The 23,245-nt window shown below is 37.8% G+C and overlaps 1 protein-coding gene across 1 annotated transcript; it reads left to right on the top strand.

Moving 5' to 3' along the window:
* The first annotated feature begins 1,169 nt into the window (after nucleotides 1-1,169).
* LOC107770797 (cullin-4) lies at nucleotides 1,170-23,090 on the top strand. The gene is made up of 17 exons (XM_016590130.2): nucleotides 1,170-1,805; nucleotides 5,244-5,359; nucleotides 5,430-5,776; nucleotides 10,236-10,416; nucleotides 10,747-10,869; nucleotides 10,964-11,251; nucleotides 13,582-13,707; nucleotides 13,853-13,954; nucleotides 14,034-14,087; nucleotides 19,187-19,293; nucleotides 19,409-19,469; nucleotides 19,556-19,687; nucleotides 19,796-19,933; nucleotides 20,037-20,117; nucleotides 20,330-20,410; nucleotides 20,816-20,896; nucleotides 22,820-23,090. The coding sequence occupies exons 1-17, from the start codon at nucleotides 1,472-1,474 to the stop codon at nucleotides 22,931-22,933; spliced, it is 2,466 nt and encodes an 821-aa protein (XP_016445616.2). The 5' UTR covers nucleotides 1,170-1,471; the 3' UTR covers nucleotides 22,934-23,090.
* The last annotated feature ends 155 nt before the right edge of the window (nucleotides 23,091-23,245 follow it).

Raw genomic sequence — 23,245 nt, 5'->3', positions numbered from 1 at the left:
GTTTGTTGGTGAAAATCCCCTCTCCAAATTACCTCCTACCGAGTCTAAGGTTCAAAAATGAGAGAATGAGTTCAAAAATCCCGTCTCCCAGCCCTTTAACTACCTGCAAATGTGGAATTTGCGACTTAATGCGAACCCTCGCAATTGCGTACCAGGGCACGTATTTGCGAGGCCTGACAGCCTAAGTCAACATCTCATTTGCGATAAAGGCTTCGCAATTGCGAAGTTGGGAACTTCGTAAAAGCGAACAAATGTTTGCAATTGCGAACTCGGTCCAAAATCTGCTGCCTTCGCAAATGCGAAGGGGTAGTCGCATTTTTGACAATTGCCCCATTCTGTCACCTTCGCAAATGCTACCCTAGTGTTCGCAATTGCGACACCAGAGCACCAGACACCAGACACCAGATTTCTGTAATTTCAGTCCAAATCTCTCCGGAATATGTCTGAAACTTATCCGAGCCCTCGGGGCTCCAAACCAAACTTTCACACAAGTCTAAAAACATCATACGAACTCGCTCGCGCAATGAAAATATAAAAATAACATTTAAAACTATGAATCGAACACTAAAACACATGAATTTCAAAGTAAAGTTCAAGAATTTCTAAAGTTACAACTAAACATCCGAATCATATCAAATCAACTCCAAGCGACACCAAATTTTGCTGACAAGTTCTAAATACCATAAAAAAATCAACCTACAGTCAATCTTTTCAACTTCAAATTGCCAAATTTCGACAAATAAACCTACAGACTTCCAAAATCAATTCCGGGCATACGCCCAAGTCCAAAATCACAATACGAAGCTATTAGAGTCATCAAACTACAGTTTTGGGGTCATTTTTACAAAAGTCAAAGTTTGGTCAATATTTTCTAATTTAAACTTCTAAGTCAAGAATCAAGGGTCCAAATCAACCCGAAAGCTTCCCGAAACGAAACTAACCGACCCCGCAACTCAAAAAACCATAAACATATATGTGTGAAGCATGAAAAGTGCAAACGGAGCATAATTACATAAAACGAGCAATCGGATAGTTATGTTCTCTAAACTCAAATTTTAATTACTCGTTAAATGTTAAATATACATTGAAATTTACCCAAGCCATTACTCATTTGTCAAATACTCGTCGGATATAGGACAAGTGGGGTTTCACCAATCCCCTTGAATCTTTAACTTTGAACTTGAACCCAAAACCAGCTGTATCACGCATTTGGTTTGCCATTTCCATTAACATCCTTCCTCTTGTGCCCAAAATGAAAGTATTAACATCCCTTTTCTAGATTGGCTTAAAAATGAAATTGAATGGAAGGAAAAACATTTTCTACCTAAAATCCTATTTCTAGACTCTCCTTGCTTACAGATAGAATAGACATTTTAGGCTTTTAGCTTAACGAGCGTTTCTTTCTTTCTTTCTTTCTTCTTCTCTTTTTAACAACAAAATGAGCTCTTAAAAACCTTTCTCTTTCTCGTCTATGTCTCAACCCACCACCAACCCCAAGAAGCGCTCATCATTCTTCATCTCCACAAATCCCTCCTCCTCCACTCCGAGCACCGGCAGCGGCGACGTTGGCAGCGGAGGCCCAGCTTATTCGTTGATGAAGAAGGCTAAGTCACAAGCTGTAAACGGCCAGCACGTTCACTTCGATAACCTTGAAGACCCTTCTGGTAACTCGGCCATGATGGAGGATTCGAACATGGACGCGCCTTCACGCGCCTCAGTTGGTGGTGGGGTTACTGCCAATTTGTCTCGCAAGAAAGCTACCCCTCCTCAGCCTGCTAAGAAACTCGTCATTAAGCTCGTCAAAGGTTTGATTTAACTCTCTATTTTTTTTTTTTTTGCATAATTCAATTTTATAAAGATTTGAATTTTGTTAACTATTGCTGCTCCTTGGTCATATTAGGGTTCTTAGGGTCTAAGCACAAATGGGTTTTTAGAAAAAAATGAGACATTTTACCTTAAACGACTGATTGATTGCCAAACTATGTGCAATTAGGGTTGTACATCCTAAGGCGGTATGTATTTTTTCCAAATACAAAGTTATCAAGATTAATTAGTTCTGCATTTTAGCTTGATAAGAGATAAAATTTAGCTCGACTGTGGTATCATGGGGGTATCCTAGTCATGATAATTGGTGTGATGCAGAAAAACTATGGTAAATACATGATCTTTTTTTGTTAAAATGTCGGTGGTGTCTAGGCTAGCTTGCGCGCACCTCTACACAAGTATAGGATAACTCGGTCCATCAAGGCTTAGGCAGATGGAAAAAAATTACTTGTCATTGAGTGTTGTTCCCTAGCACATCTAGTGAAGTTAGGGTTCAATTTATCATTTTATCTCATGATAGAATTTTGTTGGATAGTGTGCTATTGAGCGATCTTTTAGAATTTTTTAGGAAATCATGTGCACATTGGTTGGCAAAATAATTATAGTAATGTGTTCTAAATAATAGAGTCCATGGGATTATGAATGCTATCTCAATTTACATGGATAAGATGTGCAGTTTCTGATTCTTATTAACATAGCATTTTACCGTGTATTATCTTCTCCACTCTCTAATGTTTGGACAAGGACTTAATTGTCTTTACTGGTGCATATGCTTAATAGCCACAAGCCGGCGACAGAATCTCTGTTTCTTACGCTGTCTTAAGTCTCCAGTGCTACAGTAGTTGGTCAATTATCTTCTAGTTTTTTGTTTTTGTTTTTTTCCTCACTGTTTTCAAAGCTTCCGCAGAACTAAGTGCCACATGTTATTTATTTTCTGATGGAGACAATTGTAGCAGAAGAATCGCGAAACTTTCTGTGTTTGTTCTTTGCGTTGATAGGCATAGTGGATCAAAATCCTAACAAAAGAAGGTATGTGTAAGGATTTCTCCAATCTGAGGGAAAGAAAACACAACCTTTAAAGTATAGGCTAGATAGCGTTGGATCGAAGGTCATGCTACTTAGGCCGCTAGAGTTTGGAAAGGAAGCAATAATTTGATATGCATTACTATTACAAATACAAAATCTTGTGTATGAACCACAAATGTTTTGTATAATAGTTGGATACAAGGGCTTTTTACCCACCATATCAATCTTTTCGTTACTTTATCGAAGGAAAAAAGATATTATGTATGAAATGCTTTGTTTCCCTTAAAGAATTTCTTTTTGTTGGTTGGGAAGGGGTCGAAGTTCTGTTAGAGAAGTTACTAACCAGTAACCCCAAAACAAGTATATGAGAAGTAAAATATGAGTAAGAAGAAGCTGCATCCGCAATTTCTTCTCACTTCAGAACAACCATCTTAACGATGAGTCACCCAGATTTTTTGGCTTCTAAAAGATCTCCTTTCACCAAGCACCATAGTCAGACAAACCTTTTATTTGCTTCAGCTAACATTTATTGAGGCAACTCTCTTACCATTCCCGAAAAACAATTATTTTAGGCAGCTATGATACTGAACTCATTAGAGCTGGGATCTATTGTCATGTTTTATGGATTTTGGATACTTTGAGTCGGAGACCCTTTGACATTTCGACAAGGTCGACTAATTGGCTTAATACTTTAAGGGTATTAAGTCGGCTAGGCTTGAATAGATGCATGACATAAATAGGTTGTTTGGTTGACAGTTGACTCTATCCTAGGCTCATTACGTTTAGCTGCATAAGATGTAAAGCTGCTCCCAAGTTTACAACTTTAGAGGGGAAAGAACGGGAGCGCTTGATGATACCGCCAGCCGGCTAATCCACGCATAATGCTAGTTTTGAAAGAAGTACGATAGCGCATCACATTCCTTGGTCCCCAATGATAGTTTTAGGAAAAACGAATAACACATCAGCAACTTATCAAACAGGATAAAGGAAAGTTAAGGAAAGATCATACTTTATAATGAAAGATGCTCTAGTTAAAATCTATTAACTTCATCTGGGGTGTTGGCTTGAACCTACTACAATGCAGTAGAGTCTCTGTGTTGTTGCACGCTTTTTGAAAATGGGCTTAAGTTAAAGTGCAACAGTTAAGTTGTCCCCTAGCTCTGGTTTGGGTTATATGGAGGAGGAAATAGAATGGCATTTGAGGGGGTTGAGAATGGTTTTGTATATTCAAGGAATAGCCTTTTGTCTCTAGTTTCCTTTTGGTGCAACCATGAGATCCTGGTTTGTACAGATGTTTGAGTGACCTTTATGGAGGGAGAACCATGTTTTCTTGTAGGCTCTATCTCTTGGTATGCTGCTTATGGTTGCAGATCTTCCTAGCATCCGTAAAATTATGTACTTTATAAAGCTATTTGGTAAAGGCGAACTTATGATGGTTAAGAGTACATGAAACTTTTTAGATAATTATTGAAGAGAGGACTCGAAACTATTAAAAGAAACTTTGAATAGCTATGCTTAAATTCTAGAAATGGGAAGATTCATTAGTCAATTGAAAAAATGGTGACTTCGCTTGGCCATTTTAGGAACTCAAGAATTGGGACTTTCCTTTTGTTAATTGTCTTTTGGAGCCACTTTTCATTATACCTACAAAAAGATGCTACTAAACTGAACTATATCTCTTTCGATTGGTTTACAGCGGTGTCATTGTTGATAATTCTTACCTTGTTTCCCATTGCATGGTTTTTTCCCTCTATAAATATCGAATTTATCTTGCCATATATTCTATTTTTTGGTGTTTATGGATTCATATGCTCATTGTCATCATATTGCTAACGCCTAGTTAGTGGCCCTTCCCCTGGAAAAAAATGGAAAAGAAGTAGGTTTAGAAGAAATAGTGATAACAGGGCTTTCATTATAGCTCTGTCGGAAAAAAAAAAGAAAAGGAAAAGAAGTAGCTATAGAAGCCCTGTGAATAAACAGGCCTTTCATTATAGCTCTGTCAGAAAGAAAAAGATTTCAATTGGAAAGCTTGTTCATTAATAACATACTGTAAGAATATAATCAATTAGAAGTTGGAGACTGTTATCTCTGTGTGTTGATGGTACGTACTAACTTGAAGGGATTTCGTCAGATTAACATAATTTATTTTCTATATTAAGTCATATCTCTTTTATTATATTTTACTTTGGATAAGTATAACTTGATATCTCTTTAGTTGGAGTCTGGACCAATAAGTTATTATTATTATTATTATTAGTATTTTTTATAAGTTATTATTGATTCTATTCTTTCATGACATTAAGCTGCTTTGGATTATTGTAGATGGGGTGTCAATATTTTGAAGGCAGCAATGTCTAAGCTTAACCTTTCCATTTGTTTTTTTCTCCCTGAAGCAAAACCTACATTGCCGACAAATTTTGAAGAAAATACTTGGGCAACTCTAAAGTCAGCTATTAGTGCGATATTCTTGAAGCAGCGTAATCCGTGTGATTTAGAGGCGCTTTATCAGGTGCATGTTGCTACATTACTTTCTAATACTGTAGCTTATAAAAGTTCACTGTTTGAGTTTTCTGTTGTAGGCTGTGAATGACCTTTGTCTACACAAAATGGGTGGAAGTCTATATCAACGAATTGAAAAAGAGTGTGAATCACACATAGCTGCAGCTCTACGGTCTTTAGCTGGCCAAAGTGAAGATCTTGTCGTTTTCTTATCACTTGTTGAGAGGCGCTGGCAGGATTTTTGTGACCAGATGCTGATGATTCGTGGAATAGCTTTGTTTCTTGATAGAACATATGTGAAACAAACCCCAAATGTGCGTTCACTGTGGGATATGGGCTTGCAGCTTTTCCGCAAACATCTCTCTCTTGCCTCAGAAGTAGAATACAAAACTGTATTTGGCCTCCTACAGATGATTGAGTCTGAGAGGTAATTAAGTTTTCTTATTGATCTTAATGATTTTGAGATTGGTCGGTTTATCTTTGGTTGTTTGTATATATGCTTTTATTGGATGGTGAATGTTTTTTGCTTAACTAGTTCAAGTGATTGCTCCTCATACGTAAATTAGTAGAAGAATAAGGTCTTAAGTACATAAAATCTTCTATCTATTATGAAAACAAAGAGGTTCTTTTGCAGAGGTGGGGAATGAGCAGGGTCTGACCTGCCATGCATCAATAGGTTGTTTTGCCTCTTCAATGCCATGTTTGACAGTATTGGAGTTTCTCTCTTTCATTTGGGTGAGAATGAAAAGAAGATAGCTTATCTTTCTTCTCTTCTCCTTTCTTTTGGGTCTATATGGGAAGGTAGCTTTAGTAATTACTGTTTGAGACATAATTAAGTTGTTAGAAATAATACACGGGAAAATATTATGTTACTGATGTACCCTAACTATAATACAAGTACCCCTATTTGTAACAATACACAATATGTGCGCTACTCCTATTCAATGTAGGACTATGCTTATAACAACTAACTAACACTCCTCCTCAAACCAGTGCTTACAAATCATATGTACCGAGCTTGTTACATATATAACTAAGGCAAGGACCAGTGAAGGACTTGGTGAAAATATGTGCAAGCTGATCATTCGACTTCACAAACTTTGTAGCAATCTCCTGAGAGTATCTTTTCTCTGACGAAGTGACAGTTAATCTCAATGTGTTTAGTTCTCTCATGGAACACCGGATTTGATGCAATATGAAGGGCAACTTGATTATCGCACACAAGTTCCATCTGGCTGATTTCACTAAATTTCAACTCCTTGAGCAATTGTTTGATCCAAACTAGCTCACATGTTACCATAGCCATTGCTCGATATTCTGCTTCTGCACTAGACTGAGCAACTACATTCTGTTTCTTGCTCTTCCACGATACCAAATTGCCTCCTACTAAAACACAATATCCAGACGTAGAACGTTTATCCGAAGGTGATCCTGCCCAATCAACATATGATTATCCAACGATTTGCCGATGGCCTCGATCCTCAAACAATAACCCTTTTCCTGAAGCCGATTTTATATATCGAAGAATTCACACAATTGCATCCCAATGACTATCATAGGGAGAATTCATAAATTGACTTACAACAATTACAAGAAGGGAAATGTCAGGTCTAGTCACTGTGGGATAATTTAATTTACCAACCAACCGCCTATATCTTGCAGGATCAGCAAGCGGCTCCCCCGTCTTGGCAGAAGTTTAGAATTCGGATCCATCTGAGTGTCAACAGGTCTATAGCCTATCATCCGTATCTCCTCAAGATTGTCTAAGGCATACTTTCGTTGTGAGATCACAATGCCTGAGCTAGACTGAGCGACCTCAATACCTAGAAAATACATGAATCTGCCCAGATCTTTAGTCTGAAAGTGTTGAAAAAGATGTTGCTTCAATTTAGTAATACCATCCTGATCATTGTCGATAATAACAATATCGTCAACATAGACCACTAGATAAATACAGAGACTTGAAGCAGAATGCCGATAAAACATGGAGGGATCAGCTTCACTCTGAGTCATGCCAAACTCCATGATAATTGTGTTGAACTTACCAAACCTGGTTCGAGAAGACTGCTTTAGACTATAAAGTGACCGGCACAAGCGATATACAAGGCCACGAGACTTCCCGTGAGCAACAAAACCAGGTGGTTGCTCCATATAAACTTCATCCTCAAGGTCACCGTGAAGAAAAACATTCTTAATGTCCAGCTAATAGATAGGCCAATGGCGAACAACAACTATGGATAGAAAAGGCGGACTGATGTTATTTTAGTCACGGGAGAGAAAGTATCACTGTAATCGAGCTCAAATACTAGTATATCCTTTGGCAACAAGACGTGCCTTAAGTCGATCAACCTGGCCATCTGGACCAACTTTGACTGCATAAATCCAACAAGAGGAACAAGCTCCCAAGTGCCACTCGTATGTAAAGCAGACATCACTTCAACTATAGCCTGTCGCCATCCTGTATGAGACAATGCTTCACCTGTAGAGATGGAAATAGAGGACAAAGAAGATATAAAAGTATAATGGGTTGATGACAGACGATGATAACTTAAACTAACATAATGGAGATTAGGATTAAGTGTGGTCCATATACCTTTCCGAAGTGCAATCGGTGCACTAGGAAGAGACAAGTCCGCAGTAGGAGCAGGGTCAAGTGCAGGACGTGAATCAGCTGGGCCTGTTGCTTGGCGCGGACGACGACGATAAGTCAAGAGTGGTGTTCTTGTTACTGGGGATCTAGGAGGAGCAATACTAGACTCTTCAACAATTGATATAGGTCAGACTTCTGTGGCTAAAGATGGAGGAGGAGCTATAGTAAACTCCTTAAAGGTCGGTATAGGTAAGACCTCGGATATATCAAGGTTGTCAGAAGAGGTAAAGAAAGGTTTAGACTAAAAAAATGTGACGTCAGCTGACATAAGATACCTACGAAGATCAGGTGAGTAACAACGATATCCCTTCTGAACATGAGAATAACCAAGGAAGACACACTTAAGAGCACGATGGGCTAACTTATCTTGAACGAAACATGTGCTCTCAAAAACACGAGGGGGAAAAGAGTATAAGGGTGACCGGGGAAACAATACTTGTTAAGTAGTTAGTCATGTATAGTGTCCCACATCGGAAAGTAGATACCTATTATTATGTAATCACTATATATAAATAGGGCGTTGTACAACACTTTAGAAAATTAATAATATTTTTTTCCGTACTTTCTCACATGGTATAAGAGCAATCGTGAGAGATTTATCGCTGTGCATAAATTCCAGCGACTCCGGGAAGAGAAATCAGTCAACTCGAAGTTTTTTTCCGGCAAACACAGGTCTGCCGCAAGTAAAAAAGCGACTTTTCGTCAGTGTTGTGCAAAAACCAACACCACCACAAAGTAGATCAGCCTCCGGCGACCAATCCATAAAAATATCTTCATCAGAAGACCAACCACGCGCTCCCACGCGCCGCCGGAGGAAATTTTTCCAGCGAAGATCTGACGTCACGTGCCGACGCGTGGGGCCCTTTCCGGTCACTTTTTGGAAATATTTCTTTAGGACAGATTGTTCGCAAGGGAATTCCGAGTTTACCCATCCAGGTTGCACCAAATTCCGACCACTTTATTATTTTTCCGGTGTAAACAGTGATTTTTTCGAGCGGGAACAACTTTTGACTGCCTGTACTTGTAAGTAAGTCGACATATTCAATTCCCGTTTCTTCAAATTCGTCATCCGCGATATCACATCATAGAAATGAAATGTGTCATTAGTGTATAAAGTACGAGCCTTTTCCCAAACTAATTGACATGCCTGAAATGGACGAAACAAAGGCATCAATTTGGAATCAATAAATCGCCACAAGATACTACATAACTGAGCATCGATCTTTTCCCATTGTGCTTTGGTCTTTTCATCTCCCTCACTAGCCTTTTTGGTTAAGTGATCTTGAACACTTTAACTTTTACACCACAACTCCAAGACGAAACCCAAGATAAATAATTTGAACTTCCAAGTAGGGTTTCAGAAGTAATCATAAAGGTTGAATTTCCAACTCCACTGTTCTTGGAACCAAAAGCATCAAATCTGAGACACATGATTGGATCAAATAATTACGAAGTCACAAAAATGGTGGCAAATTTGGTCCAAAATTGTGTTAGGTCAGAGAAGCAGTTAACAAGCAGCAGAAAAAATACACTGTACCTGCCGGAAACTGAAGCAGTCGCCGGAATTTGCCAATAATCGCCGGAAAATAAAAAAAGTTGTCGGAATGTGATGAAACTTGAATGTATAGAGTTGGGATTAGTAAGCGAGCAAACTGTCCGCAAGGAACTTCTCCAAAAAATGGCCGGAAAAGGTCGTACTGGTCGGTGCGTGGGCTCACACGCTCGCCAGACCCTAGCTTCTGACGGTGCGTGAGAGCGCGAGAAGCTGCTTCTGCCGGAGAGGTTGAGTGGGGTTTGGTCGTCGGACGATGACAGATCTTGTGGTAGTGTTGGATTTTGCACAGCACTGACAGAGAGAGATGACACAAGACAGCCGTGAAAAGTCACTGGAAAATTGAGGCATGGTGACTTTCTGCTGTATTCTGGTTCCTAGATGTGTCTCACCACCATAGCTCTGATACCATGTGAGAAATAATACACGGGAAAATATTATGTTATTGATGTACCCTAACTATAATACAAGTACCCCTATTTATAACAATACACAATACCTATGCTACTCCTATTCCATGAAGGACTATGCTTATTTACATAACAACTAATTGACTAACATAAGTAAATAAAAGTGCTCTTTCTAACGTCTTAAGCTTTTTGATGAGATAGTCACATACTTCAACAATTGTAATGTTTAGCAGTCTGGTTCTCTTATGTTTAACATATTTCATTCTGGTTACAGATTAGGTGAGGCAGTTGAAAGGACACTGCTCAACCATCTTCTGAAGATGTTCACTGCCTTGGGGATTTACGCGGAAAGCTTCGAGAAGCCATTTCTTGAGCGTACTTCCGAGTTTTATGCTGCTGAAGGTGTCAAATACATGCAACAGTCAGATGTTCCAGATTACTTGAAGCATGTGGAGGTATGCTTCTCCTCTCCCTGAAACCTGCTGTTTTAAGCAATTAATGTTAATAATGACATTGTTTTACTGTCCCCTTTGTTAATAATACTCCCTCCAACCAGAACTTCACCTTGTAATTATTTTCACAAAGATTTTTTTACTCTAGAAGTTTGTGGTTATTATACTTTTTGTAATTTTTGAATAAATTTTGTATCGGGAAAATAACTGAATCTAAAATCAAACTAAAAGCTGGTCAATTCCAAAATCAGACTATCTTTTCTAGGATGGGGATATTGCTTTTCACAAGCATCCCTTGTTTAGTCAACAACTGAAGTTCCTTCTTTGCTACAGGTGAGGCTGCATGAAGAACATGAAAGGTGCTTACTCTACCTGGATGCAGGTACAAGAAAACCACTGATAGCAACTGCAGAGAGGCAACTTCTAGAGCGACACATTTCTGCCATTCTTGATAAGGTGTTTCTTCTGAGAACTTCCTGACGCCCTGTCTGTTTATCTCTTGCTAGCGTGTCTACAATTTGTTTAATGAATCCTTCAACTATCTTTCCAGGGTTTCACGTTGTTGATGGATGGTAATCGTATTGAGGATCTCCAGAGGATGTATGTGCTATTTTGCAGGGTGAACGCCCTCGAATCTTTAAGGCAAGCCCTTAGTTCATACATACGAAGAACTGGTCAGAGCATTGTGCTAGATGAAGAGAAAGACAAAGATATGGTTTCCAGCCTCTTGGAATTTAAGGCATCCCTTGATATAATATGGGAAGAAAGCTTTTCTAAGAATGAAGCTTTTAGTAACACTATCAAGGATGCATTTGAGCATCTCATAAACATACGCCAGGTATATATATATATATATATATATATATATTTTTATTTTATTTTATTTTTAGAATGCATACACCAAGTATAGTTACTCCTCACTAGCAGGGTCTGCCATATATATGGAATCATGATATGGTCCAATGTCATTTAACTAGTAAATTAGAGATGATCATATTTGGAATAGGGTGCAACTAGCATATTACACTAGATTATAACATGATGGCCTATGTGAGATGCTACAATGATTGAAGATGATAAAAGTGTATTACGTCAATCTAAAATCACATAGAGGGAGTTATGTCAAAACTCAAAAGACCTGTATACTCTGAGAATTATACCATAGCTAAGAATAGATTGTAATGGAAACAACGAATCCACATAGGAAATACAAGTTGGGATTAAGTTTTAGCTGCATTGAAAAGAGGTTCATGTTTGCTACGATTAAGAAACTCAAGTTAGGTGATGATAGAAGAGGAATTACAATTGTATTTTGCCTACTATTTACTGCTACAACGTTAATCCTTTGTTGGGCCACATATCAAACAATTTCAATGTCTATTTGGAATGTGTGGTTTGAAAGCATGCCAGGATTATGTATTACTCCCTCCATTCCAATTTGTATGAACCTATTTGTCTGGGCACAAAGTTTAAGAAAGAAACGAAGACTTTTGAAACATTTGGTCCTAAACAAGCCATAACATTTATGTGGATATAATTCTTTTAAAACTTGTAGTCTTAAACATGTCATAGTATTTGTGTGGCTCTAAAAACATCTCATTAAAGGTATAGTAGGACGTTTAAGTTAAATTCTTTCCAAATTTAGAAAGGGTTAATTCTTTTTGGAACTGAATAAAGGAAATAGGTTTACATAAACGGGAACAGAGGGAGTAATATATATAAATTGCAGTTGGTACCGTTTTGTTTTGGTAGGGGGGGGGGTGTGCACATAAGATCCATAGTTGGCATGGATGTCCGGGTGCAAGGTTGCATTACCAACAATACGTTTGGGGTTACTGCTTCGAAGAAAATTAAAAAAATAAAGAGCTGTAGCAGCCGGTGGTTGAAAACTCTAAGAAAACACTGACTCAGAGGAAAAGATAATAACTATCTAAGGGAAGGAATATTATTTAATGAAGTCTATGCTCTTCAATATACCCACTTATTATGGAATTTTGCTTTGTAGCTGGCAAAAGTTGCAAGTAGTTTGTCAACAGACAGTGAGATACTTTTTGTGAGAGGAAAAAACAGGAGAATTTTATTAATAGAATGAGTCTTTTCTTGCTTGAGGTTGGAAGTTGCAAATCCGGAGGTTGCCCACTTTCAGCATAGCATTTTGGAAAAGTGGTAGTGGAAATTTGCTCTAGAAGATAACAATTTATAGAAAAAGTTAATATATGCTAAATATGGATTAGTAGAAATTAATGGATCTTAGGTGAAGGTGTGAATTCTTATGGAGCGAGTTTGTGGAAGGCATTCTAACCCGTTACGAGCGCCTAACACACACATATCACGTGCGCCTAAAATGAAAGTTGTTTCTGATTCTGATGATCGACAACCTTCAGTCTCTTCGAAATCACACAAGTATGCACTTTTCTAGCTTGTATTTCTCTTCCTCCGCCTGCCACCACTATGCATGACATGCTAAGATTTAGAGAAAAACACTACTTCAAAAGTTTCACCTACTGATTTTTCCTGCCAGTCTTATGTTATTTCCTTGACAGAGGCTCCTCCTAATCTTTCTGTATATGGATTTAACCTCCAAATTTGTCTGAACCTATCTCACAAGTTTTATGGCATTCTTCTTGCTTCGCGCCCCTGGCATTTGCATGCAAAGGTTGTTTTTTGTGCGGTAAACAGATACCTTAGCCACAAAAAACCCCGATTGGAAGAAGAAAATTGCGTGGTCATAAATAATTCTTTTCTAAGAGCTGTCCTTGTGAGCATGTGCATGTGCATGGTCATCCAGTTATTTAGGCTACATTGCAAAGTCAAGCTTGCCTTATCCTTGCCTAGGAGTTGGTTATTTAACTTCCTTTGTTTTGTCTATAAATTTTCTTTATGACATGTACTCTATTGGTTCGTAGAAAATCATTCAAGAGTCATTAAAGACCTCTAGATCGTCCTACTAGGCTGTGCTATATCCTGGATATAATTTGGGCTCGTTACACTGGTTTCACTCCCTTGTGATTCTTGTCTCTGCAGTCTTTCTCTGTACTTTCCAGCTAGCTGACCGGCTGATTGTAGTTGATGATCATATTCTGAATGCGAATTCATCTAAGTTTCCCTTTTGATATAGTATTTACTTTATTCTCAGAACTGATTGGGTTATATTTTGCTGTGAAATAGAATCGACCTGCCGAGCTAATTGCTAAGTTTTTGGACGAGAAGCTTCGTGCTGGGAACAAAGGTACATCAGAGGAGGAATTGGAGGGGACATTAGATAAAGTCCTGGTGTTATTCAGGTTTATACAGGTATGAGAACACGATCATCAGTAGCAAAAGATAACTTATGTAATCTATAGCTGGATAAGTTATTTCTGTTGTTCACGGATAGTTCTTTTATGTTTTTTCACCTGAAAGTATTCTGAGAGTTGTCTGCTATTTCATTTTTGTGCAGGGTAAGGATGTATTTGAAGCATTCTACAAGAAAGATCTTGCGAAAAGACTGTTGTTGGGAAAGAGTGCTTCAATTGATGCTGAGAAGTCCATGATTTCTAAGGCAAGTCTTTGATTTTGAACTTCCACTGTTTCTGGTTTTCTATGGTGGCAGTTGCTGATTTTTACCATTATTGTTACAGTTGAAAACTGAGTGTGGTAGCCAGTTCACTAACAAATTGGAGGGAATGTTCAAGGTATGTTCGGCTGTGCTATCTTATTGAACCAAATTCCAAAATGGAAAAGGGTCAAATATACCCTATATTGCTCGGACTCTCCGAAAATACTGCCGGGTGCGTGCCGGATTCTCTAAAAGTAGTGTATTTTTGGAGGATCCGATACGGGTGCGACAACATTTTGGAGAGTCCGTGCAACATAGAATATACCCATATACTATTTGAGATAGTTTAAATATACCTTCCGTTTGAGTATTCGTTCAATCGAAACCCCACCGTTATACTATTGCACAAATTTACCCTTGATCTAAACGGAAGGACACGTGGCAACTCAGATGCAAATAACCCATCCTCAATCTTTTACCTGGTTCCTTTTACTAAACCCACCCATGACTATTTCCCAACCCAAATGACAGAAGAATTGTTAAAGAGTTATGAGTGATTAAGGGGAATGAGGGATGGGTTAAATTTATTCAGAACCCCCAATCGCCCATTGGCATCGCCATCGGAAAAAAATCTTTCATTTATTTTTTATTTATCTTTTCTCTTTTCTTTCCTTTTTTCTATTTTAATATCTTTCCTTAATTTTTCCACCCATTTCTTAATGTTAACCTTCGAAGTTTCATGGCACTAACTCCAGCCAAAACTTTGCTTCAGTTAACAAAAATAATAGCAGATATTTCAAAAACAATCTATTCCCCACAAAATATTTAATTCTCGGACATCATATAATACCAAGCTCTTTCAAAAGAGACAACTTTTCCAATTTTCTTTATAAATACTTTAGTTCAAACGAGCATATAGAGAACAAACAATCTTACATTTTTTGTCCAGTTTCCTTGTTAGATAGTTATGTAAATAATGTGAATTAGTCCTAGTCCCATATAGAATAGGAGTAGGATATGTATTGCATAAATATGGCTCATTGTTTTATAATTGAATAGAATATCAATAATATATTTTCTCTCGTGCTTTCTTACATGGTATCAGAGCTAACGTGAGAGATTCATCGCTATGCAAAAATACCAGCGACTCTGGGAAGAAGAAATCAGTCCGGTTTAAAAGTTCCTTTTTGTCGGTGTTGTGCAAAAACCAACACCACCACGAGGTAGATCATCCTTTGGTGACCTGCCTCGGAAAAAATCGCCGCTGACCGGCGACATCTTCGACACACTCGCTGGCACGTGCAAACTGTTCCGGCCACTCTTTGGCCAAACTTCTTCAGGACAACTTTCTCGGGAGGTGATTCCGAGCCTGTCCATACAATTTTCTTTCTAATCCGACAAGTTATGGAATTTTTCGGCGTGAACAATGTTTTTTTCTTGTTATGAACAGTGTTTTTCCCAGCTATTTCTTCAGTTTTCCCGCTGGAGTTATTGATTCCCACTATTTCAAGTGAAGACCTTGATTTTCAACTCCATCTAACTAAGAGAAAAGAAATAACTGTTCTGATTTGGCATTTCAAAGTTAGCTATACAACTTTTAGTCAAGAATTTGAGAAATTGGTTGTAGCAAAATGGGGTCCAATACTATGAATAGTTGGATAGTTTCTCTACCAAATCATATTGAGCTCCTTCAGTACAAAGCATGTAAATATACATCTTTAGAGATAGCTTCCGTTGTTCAAATAGGTAATAGCATGACTTGTGCCTCCCAATCTTCATCCTACAAGTCTTGGGTCATTGATTCAGGTGCATCTGATCACATTCCTGGTAACAAATTTGTCTCAATCTCTTCCAACAGTCACAATGGCCAATGGGTCTCAAACCATGGCAACTGGAATAGGCCAAGCAAGTCCACTTCCTTCCTTACCTTTATTTCAGTTCTTTATGTTCCCAGTAATCCTTTTAATCTCATAGCTGTTAGTCGCTTAGCCAAATCACTTAAATGCTTTGTTTTATTTCTTGATGACCTTGTTTTTATACATGAACGTAGTACGGAACGGATCATTTGTACCGGGCGTGAATCAAATGGACTTTATTACCTTATCCTTGCTATACCACATGAACTCACATCTTGTCTTTCTTCAACAACTTGTCCAGTTTGATTCACCAGATTTATTACATAAATGGTTAGGATATCCCAATTTGTCAAAACTTCAAAAAATGGTACTTGGATTGTCTCACTTGTCCACTCTAGAGTGTGAGTCCATTCACCTTTCACTTCCTGATAATTGAACAGTCACCTTTCACTTTAGTCCATTCATATGTTTGGGGTCCTAGTTGGGTCAGTTCTACCTTGGGATTCCGCTACTTTGTTAGTTTCATTGATGATTATTCCCGGTGCACTTGGATATTTTTTATGAAAAATTGATCTGAGTTATTTTCTATTTTCCAAACCTTCTACGCTGAAATTCAAAATCATTTTGGGGTTTCTATACGTACATTTCATAGTGATAATGCCCTAGAGTATTTGTCTTCTCCATTTCAACAGTTTATGAACTCTCCTGAATCATTCATCAAACATCTTGTCCGTACTCATCTCAACAAAATGGGATAGCTGAAACAAAGAATAAACATCTCATTGAAACTGTTCATACCCACTCATACAATCTCATCTTCCGTTGCGTTTTTGAGGGATGTAGTTCTCACATCTTGTTATCATATTAATCGTATGCCATCCTCGGCTATCCAGAATCAAGCTTCATTCGCTATCTTGTTTCCCCACTCACCTTTGTTCTTTCTTCCACCCCGTATCTTTAGGAGCACGTGTTTTGTTCATAACCTTACTTAAGGAAAAGATAAGCTAGCTCCTCGTCCTCTTAAGTGCATATTTCTGGGTTACTCGAGAACGCAAAAGGGATATCGATGCTATTCACCTAACTCCAGCGGTACCTTATGTCCGCTGATATTACCTTCTTTGAAACCTTATGTCGGTTGCGCCGGTCCCTCTATGGTCTAAAGCAGTCTCCTCGTGCTTGGTTTTGGTAAGTTCAGCACAGTAATTTAGGAGTTTGGCATGACTCATAGTGAAGCTGATCACTCTGTATTTTATCGGCATTCTGCTCCAAATCTCTGTATTTATCTGGTGGTTTATGTTGATGATATTGTTATTACTGGCAATGATCAAGATGGTATTACTAGGTTGGAAAACCATTTCTTTCAGCACTTTAGTATTTTTTGGGTATTGAGGTCGCTCAGTGTAGCTCAGGTATTGTGATCTCGCAACGGAAGTATTCCTTGAAAATTATTGAGGAGATAGGAATGACAGGTTGTAGACCCGTTGACACTCCTATGGATCCGAATTCTAAACTTCTGCCAGGACAGAGGAAGTCGCTTAGTGATCCTGCATGATATAGGCGGCTGGTTGGTAAATTGAATTACCTCACAATCACCAGATCTGGCATTTCTTTTCTTGTGAGTGAGTTTATGGATTCTCAATGTGATAGTCATTGAGATGCAATTGTCTGCATTCTCCGGTATATAAAATCAGTTCTGGGCAAAGGATTATTGTTTGAAGATCGAGGCCATGAGCAGATCGTTGGATACTCGGATGCTGATTGGGCAGGATCACCTTCTGATAGACGTTCTATGTCTGGATATTGTGTTTTAGTTGGAGGTAATTTTGGTATCTTGGAAGCGCAAGAAACAAAAAGTGGTTGCTCGTTCTAGTGCAGAAGCAGAGTATCGAGCAATGGCAACATGTGAGCTAGTTTGTATCAAATAGTTGCTCAAAGGAGTTAAAATTTGGTGAGATCAGCAAGATGAAACTTGTGTGTGGTAATCAAGCTGCCTTTCATATTGCATCAAATCCGGGGTTCCATGAGAGAGCTAAACACATTGAGATTGACTGTCACTTTGTTGGAGAAAAGATACTCTCAGGAGATATTACTACAAAGTTTGTGAAGTCGAATGATTAACTTGCAGACATTTTCACCAAGTACTTCGTTGGTCCTCGTATTAGTTACATATGTGACAAGCTCAGTACATATGATTTGTATGCACCGGCTTAAGGGTGAGTGTTAGATAGTTATGTAAATAATGCTAGTTAGTCCTAGTCCCACATAGAATAGGAGTAGGATATGTATTGTATAAATAGGGCTCATTGTATTTCAATTGAATAGAATATCAATAATATATTTTTCTCACGTGTTTTCTCACATTCCTCACTTTTAATTTTCTCCCTCTATAGCTTTGCAGAAACAGAAAATGAGTTGAAAGTTGAAAAAGGGGAGAGTAGAAAGAGACAGAGAAGAGTAATTTTTGTTCTGATTACTGGGGCAAACATGTGAACTGCAACCTTATGAGACGTTTTCCTCTTACTTATTCACTTATATGAATGAAAATTTACAAAGGAAATCCTAAGGAGAGCAACATGACTGAGGGCGGTGGTGGGGTTGGTGCGTTTCTTCTTCAGTGGGGAAATGAAAATGAAATTGAAGTTTGAAGGGGAATGGGTTGGGTAATGAGTTTAAAAAAAGGGGTGGGTTCCGTAAAAATCGGATATTAAAATTGGGGGTGGGTTATTTGCATCTGAGCTTGCCACGTGTCCCGCCATTCAAATCAGGGGTAAATTTGTGCAATAGTATAACGGTAGGGTTTTAATTGAACGGATACACAAATGAAGGGTATATTTAAATTATTTTGAATAGTACAAAGGTATATTTGACCCTTTTCCGATTCCAAAATGACCAATACATGAACCTTTTGTTCAGCGTTTTGAGGTTGGAGTTGGGAAATGCTGTTGTATCAATTGAGAAATAACATGCAAGCAGGTTTAACATTTCCCAAATGATGTTATCTAGCAAACAACATTTTCCAACTTTATGCCTGCCATAAAGTGGTTTCTCTGAACATCAGATCGTCTTGTTCGTCTTTCCTTTTTTTGTTACTGACAGATCTTTTGATGGCCTTGGAAACCTATTTCAGCACTATCCTTTCTCCACTTCATCCCCATAGTCCTAGTCTGATACCCCTGCAATTTTTCTGTTTACAATGCTTAACTACAATAGTTTGACTGATATCTGAAATATTTTTGAGAATAAATGCATCAATAGGTTCTAATAGAGATGAGTGTACGGAACTCTCTTCCAATGGAGAAATTTGCTGGCAGACATGCATAATCACGTGTATTTATATCATCATTTTTGTTTTTCTAATGCTTCAAAACCATTTATCCAGGACATTGAATTGTCAAAAGAGATAAATGAATCCTTCAAGCAATCTTCCCAAGCCAGAACTAAACTCCCAACTGGGATCGAGATGAGTGTCCATGTTTTAACGATGGGGTAAGCTGATAACTCTGCTGAACGTTCCATCACTTATTATATCTAGTAATTTTGAGCTATCTGTGGTCTGTGCCTTCACAAAATTTGAAGTTCTTTTATGCTGGTTGTGCTACAGGTACTGGCCAACCTATCCGCCTATGGATGTTCGGCTTCCCCATGAACTCAATGTCTATCAGGTTTGCCACCAATTTGCTTATATTTAGTTCCTCAGACACCATTTAGTGTTTCTATCACTTCACATTTTATTATATCCATGCTGCAGGATATTTTCAAGGAATTCTACTTGAGCAAGTATAGTGGTAGGCGTTTGATGTGGCAAAATTCATTGGGCCACTGTGTTCTGAAAGCTGAATTTCCAAAAGGTAAAAAGGAGCTCGCAGTTTCTCTATTTCAGGTTGGTATTTTCTTGCGTTGTTAGTATAACAGTGTTCCTTACTTCCTTTGCATATCATTACGGGTATCTTATTTGGTCGTTTTGTGACTTTGTCCGTTCCTTCTGCAGACTGTTGCTCTAATGCTTTTTAATGATGCGGAAAAGCTTAGCTTTCAAGATATCAAGGAAGCAACTGGAATTGAGGATAAAGAGCTGAGGAGGACTCTACAGTCTCTTGCATGTGGTAAAGTTCGTGTTCTCCAGAAGGTGTGTGGTCAGTGTTAGTGGAGATTTTTCTTATTTTTGGTATTATTTTTCTTATATGTAGATGTTTTTCCGTATGGTTTTGAAAATAAAATTAATCTTATAGATTCCAAAAGGAAGAGATGTCGAGGATGAGGACACCTTTGTGTTCAATGATCAATTTACTGCTCCACTTTATCGCATAAAGGTATATTCTTTTTGGTGTTTTCAGATAAATGATAATTGATTATATGCCCACCTCAGAGCCTGAGGTGTTAAAGCGTGTCTTTTCTTCAGAAGGAGAAGAAAAAAAATGCGCTCTGCAGCTCTTGACAAATATATGAGATAAAGATGTGATTGGTATAAGTCATTTGCTATTCCTGCTAGACATCAAAGCTAACAATCAATATATTTATACAGGTAAATGCCATCCAGATGAAGGAAACAGTAGAGGAGAACACGAGCACCACTGAAAGAGTATTTCAGGACCGACAATATCAGGTTTGCTCGTTTATTTCTCCCCTCTCTACTTTGATATTTCAAGTGGTTGTGCAATCAGAGCTAGTGTCAGTCAAATAGAACTTGCTGTAGCAATTTTAACTGACAAGCTTGGTGCTGTCTTTAATAGACTGCATCACAAATTTGTCTTTTAACTGACATGTTGCTTGGTTGAACAATGTATTCTTCATATGTTGTCATTTTCCTGCACTAATTACTCTTGGTATCTCGACATTGCTATTTATCTCTAAGGCCAAAATAGTCAGGAAAACAAAGTTGTCTCACATGGCTCTTGGCCAAAATTAATCAGTAAAATAAAATTGTCTACATGGACTGTTGAAACATTGAAGGGAAAGTTTGATATGTTCTTTGCTGTCCATTTTATCCAATCTTTTCTCCTGTATGCAGGTTGATGCTGCAATAGTTAGGATAATGAAGACCAGAAAAGTGCTGAGTCATACACTTTTGATAACTGAACTTTTTCAGCAGGTAATGAAACTTTTGACCCTGTTATGTTAACTGAGTACTTGTTGATCTTTTGCTGGAGAGTGAATCTGCTACCTAATCCCACTCCCACCCAGTGGATTTTGATGCCCGAACTCTGCACAAGGTTGAGAACTATCACTAGCATACTGAATGTGGTCTGAATTCGGACATAGGATTAACTGATAAGAGCTTGAAAACTGAGCACAATAGGGGATAACTGATAGGTATTGGAAAGCTGAGCACATCTTTTAACTAAGTCTTTCACTAATTTAAAGTACAATTATATAGTATATGTGTGGCCTAAGGGTCGAGGAATTGAAGTAATAATCTTGGGAACCAAGGATCGAATCGAAACAAAGGTGACAATAAGGGAATTTTTCCCTTTGCCTAATTTTGTGTGGTAGAGTGATGCGTACCTGTCAAGTAAGAGGTAGCAGGTAACCGATAGATTTGTTGAGGTGTGTGTAGGCGTTCCCGAGGATCACTATTATCCAAAAGAAACTACCTACTGTTTTCACCTCAAAGGAAATGTCATTCTGTTTTTTTGAGAAGACAAAAGGTTTTTTAATGAAAGCATAATTGGAAAACAACACTGAATCTTCTAGTTTAAACCTACTTATTATCTCTATGGTTTTCTTTATCTATGGTGGGAACCATCCTATGTAGTACTCTGGTGCCTGACAGGTATTAGAAATCCGAGCACAAGTTAACTAAAAGATTTTCCTGATGAACTTAAATAATGAAGCCTTCAGTTTAAAGTAGCAACTAAAATTATTTTATTCAAGTCCAAACAGTTACCTATATCTTGTTCAGTAAAGCAAATATAATTATGGTTTTTTGGAGGCAAATAGTTATTACTGAAAAGATAATTGGTAACATTGAGGATGAGAAAATCTACCACCAATAGAAAGCATGAAGCTAGTGATGTACCTAACTGTTTTTTGGAGGCAAATAGCTATTACTAAAAAGATAATTGGTAACATTGAGGATGAGAAAATCTACCACCAATAGAAAGCATGAAGCTAGTGCTGTACCTAACTGCAATTTAGGTCTACGGCTTCTAAACCACTAAAAGGCCATCACTTTGGGACTTATAAGGTTGAGAGAACCATTGTCATGTTGGAATATGATAATGTATGTGAGAAAATATCACTTGGGACAATTGTACCAAGTTGGTGTAGAAAGAAAGGACGATATCAGTAGTACCTTATTATTTGCCAAATAATTTAGATAACTTTTGTCTATTACCGCTTTATTTTATTTCCTATTTTGATTCAACTGTTTTCACCTTTATCAGTGGCGAGTTTACATTTGATCCAATTCATCTTTAGCTGGTTAGTCTGCACCTTTTCTGAAGTTGATGAAGAAAGACTTTCCTTTCTACTTATCAAGACTTTATTGTTGGCAATATGATTCAACGAGTTTACTGCTAGTTAGGATATGTTCTCATGCACACCTAAAACAGCAATACTATGAATTCTTTCGACTCTAATAGTTAATATCTTCGAGTTTGTACTCTTAATTTTCCTACTCAAGTAAATCTTGTCAAATCATTTGTACTCCATTTACCATAGTCAAGTTTCTACTAACTGATTAATGTTTGTGGGGAAAATATTTTGAAGTGTTAATCATTGCAAGAAATCTAAGTATATTTTTGCCACAATACTGGTGCTTTTGATATGAGTTGCCAAGTAGTGGAATAAATACGAGAGACACCGACTCCTGATAATTGAAAGAAGATTTTAGGCATTCGATTAGTTGGAGTACAAGTAAAACATCTATCGTCATTTGCAGAGTGATTTGTAATATACCATGGTTAAATCGTAGAAACGATTCATGAAAGCTCTCAGCGTTTTGTACTGGGCCTAAGGGTCGGGGGATTGATCTGTTTTGAACTAATTGCATGTTTTATATTTGTTGGAGCAGCTTAAATTTCCAATAAAACCAGCTGATCTGAAGAAAAGGATTGAGAGCCTCATAGATAGGGAGTACCTGGAACGGGACAAAAACAATCCTCAAATATACAACTACCTTGCTTAAAATGTTGCAAGTCATTACCTTTTTTTTCCTTGTAAATGACTTGGGAGATTTCCTTGTCAGGTTCTGTACAGTTGACTTTGTAACCGTTAATTTTGTTGTCGTACGCAGTGTAAAGCTTATATTTGATTTTATTTCGTATCTATTGTTTTTTTGAGCATATGAACAAGTGTCCTCTGCATCTTTGTTTTAACGTCATCTTGAGGAAAAAGTTTATCGTCCATAGCAAATTTGTTCTCCTGTCAAATTGTACAGGAATTTTGTTTAGTTTTTGGCACTTGCAGAATGGTGGTAAACACTCATTTAATTATAGCA

Source organism: Nicotiana tabacum, chromosome 3, assembly GCF_000715075.1.
Source record: "Nicotiana tabacum cultivar K326 chromosome 3, ASM71507v2, whole genome shotgun sequence".
Lineage (NCBI taxonomy): Eukaryota > Viridiplantae > Streptophyta > Magnoliopsida > Solanales > Solanaceae > Nicotiana > Nicotiana tabacum.
The sequence above is the reverse complement of the archived record's forward strand: the minus strand, read 5'-3'. Positions and strand labels throughout refer to the sequence as shown.

Bases quoted from the DNA above. Each gene is read 5' to 3' on its own strand.
- LOC107770797 (XM_016590130.2), top strand. From the start codon at position 1,472: ATGTCTCAACCCACCACCAACCCCAAGAAGCGCTCATCATTCTTCATC. The intron at 13,955-14,033 runs GCAAGTCTTTGA...TTATTGTTACAG, and splicing joins AGAAGTCCATGATTTCTAAG to TTGAAAACTGAGTGTGGTAG. The intron at 19,294-19,408 runs GTAAGCTGATAA...GTTGTGCTACAG, and splicing joins GTCCATGTTTTAACGATGGG to GTACTGGCCAACCTATCCGC.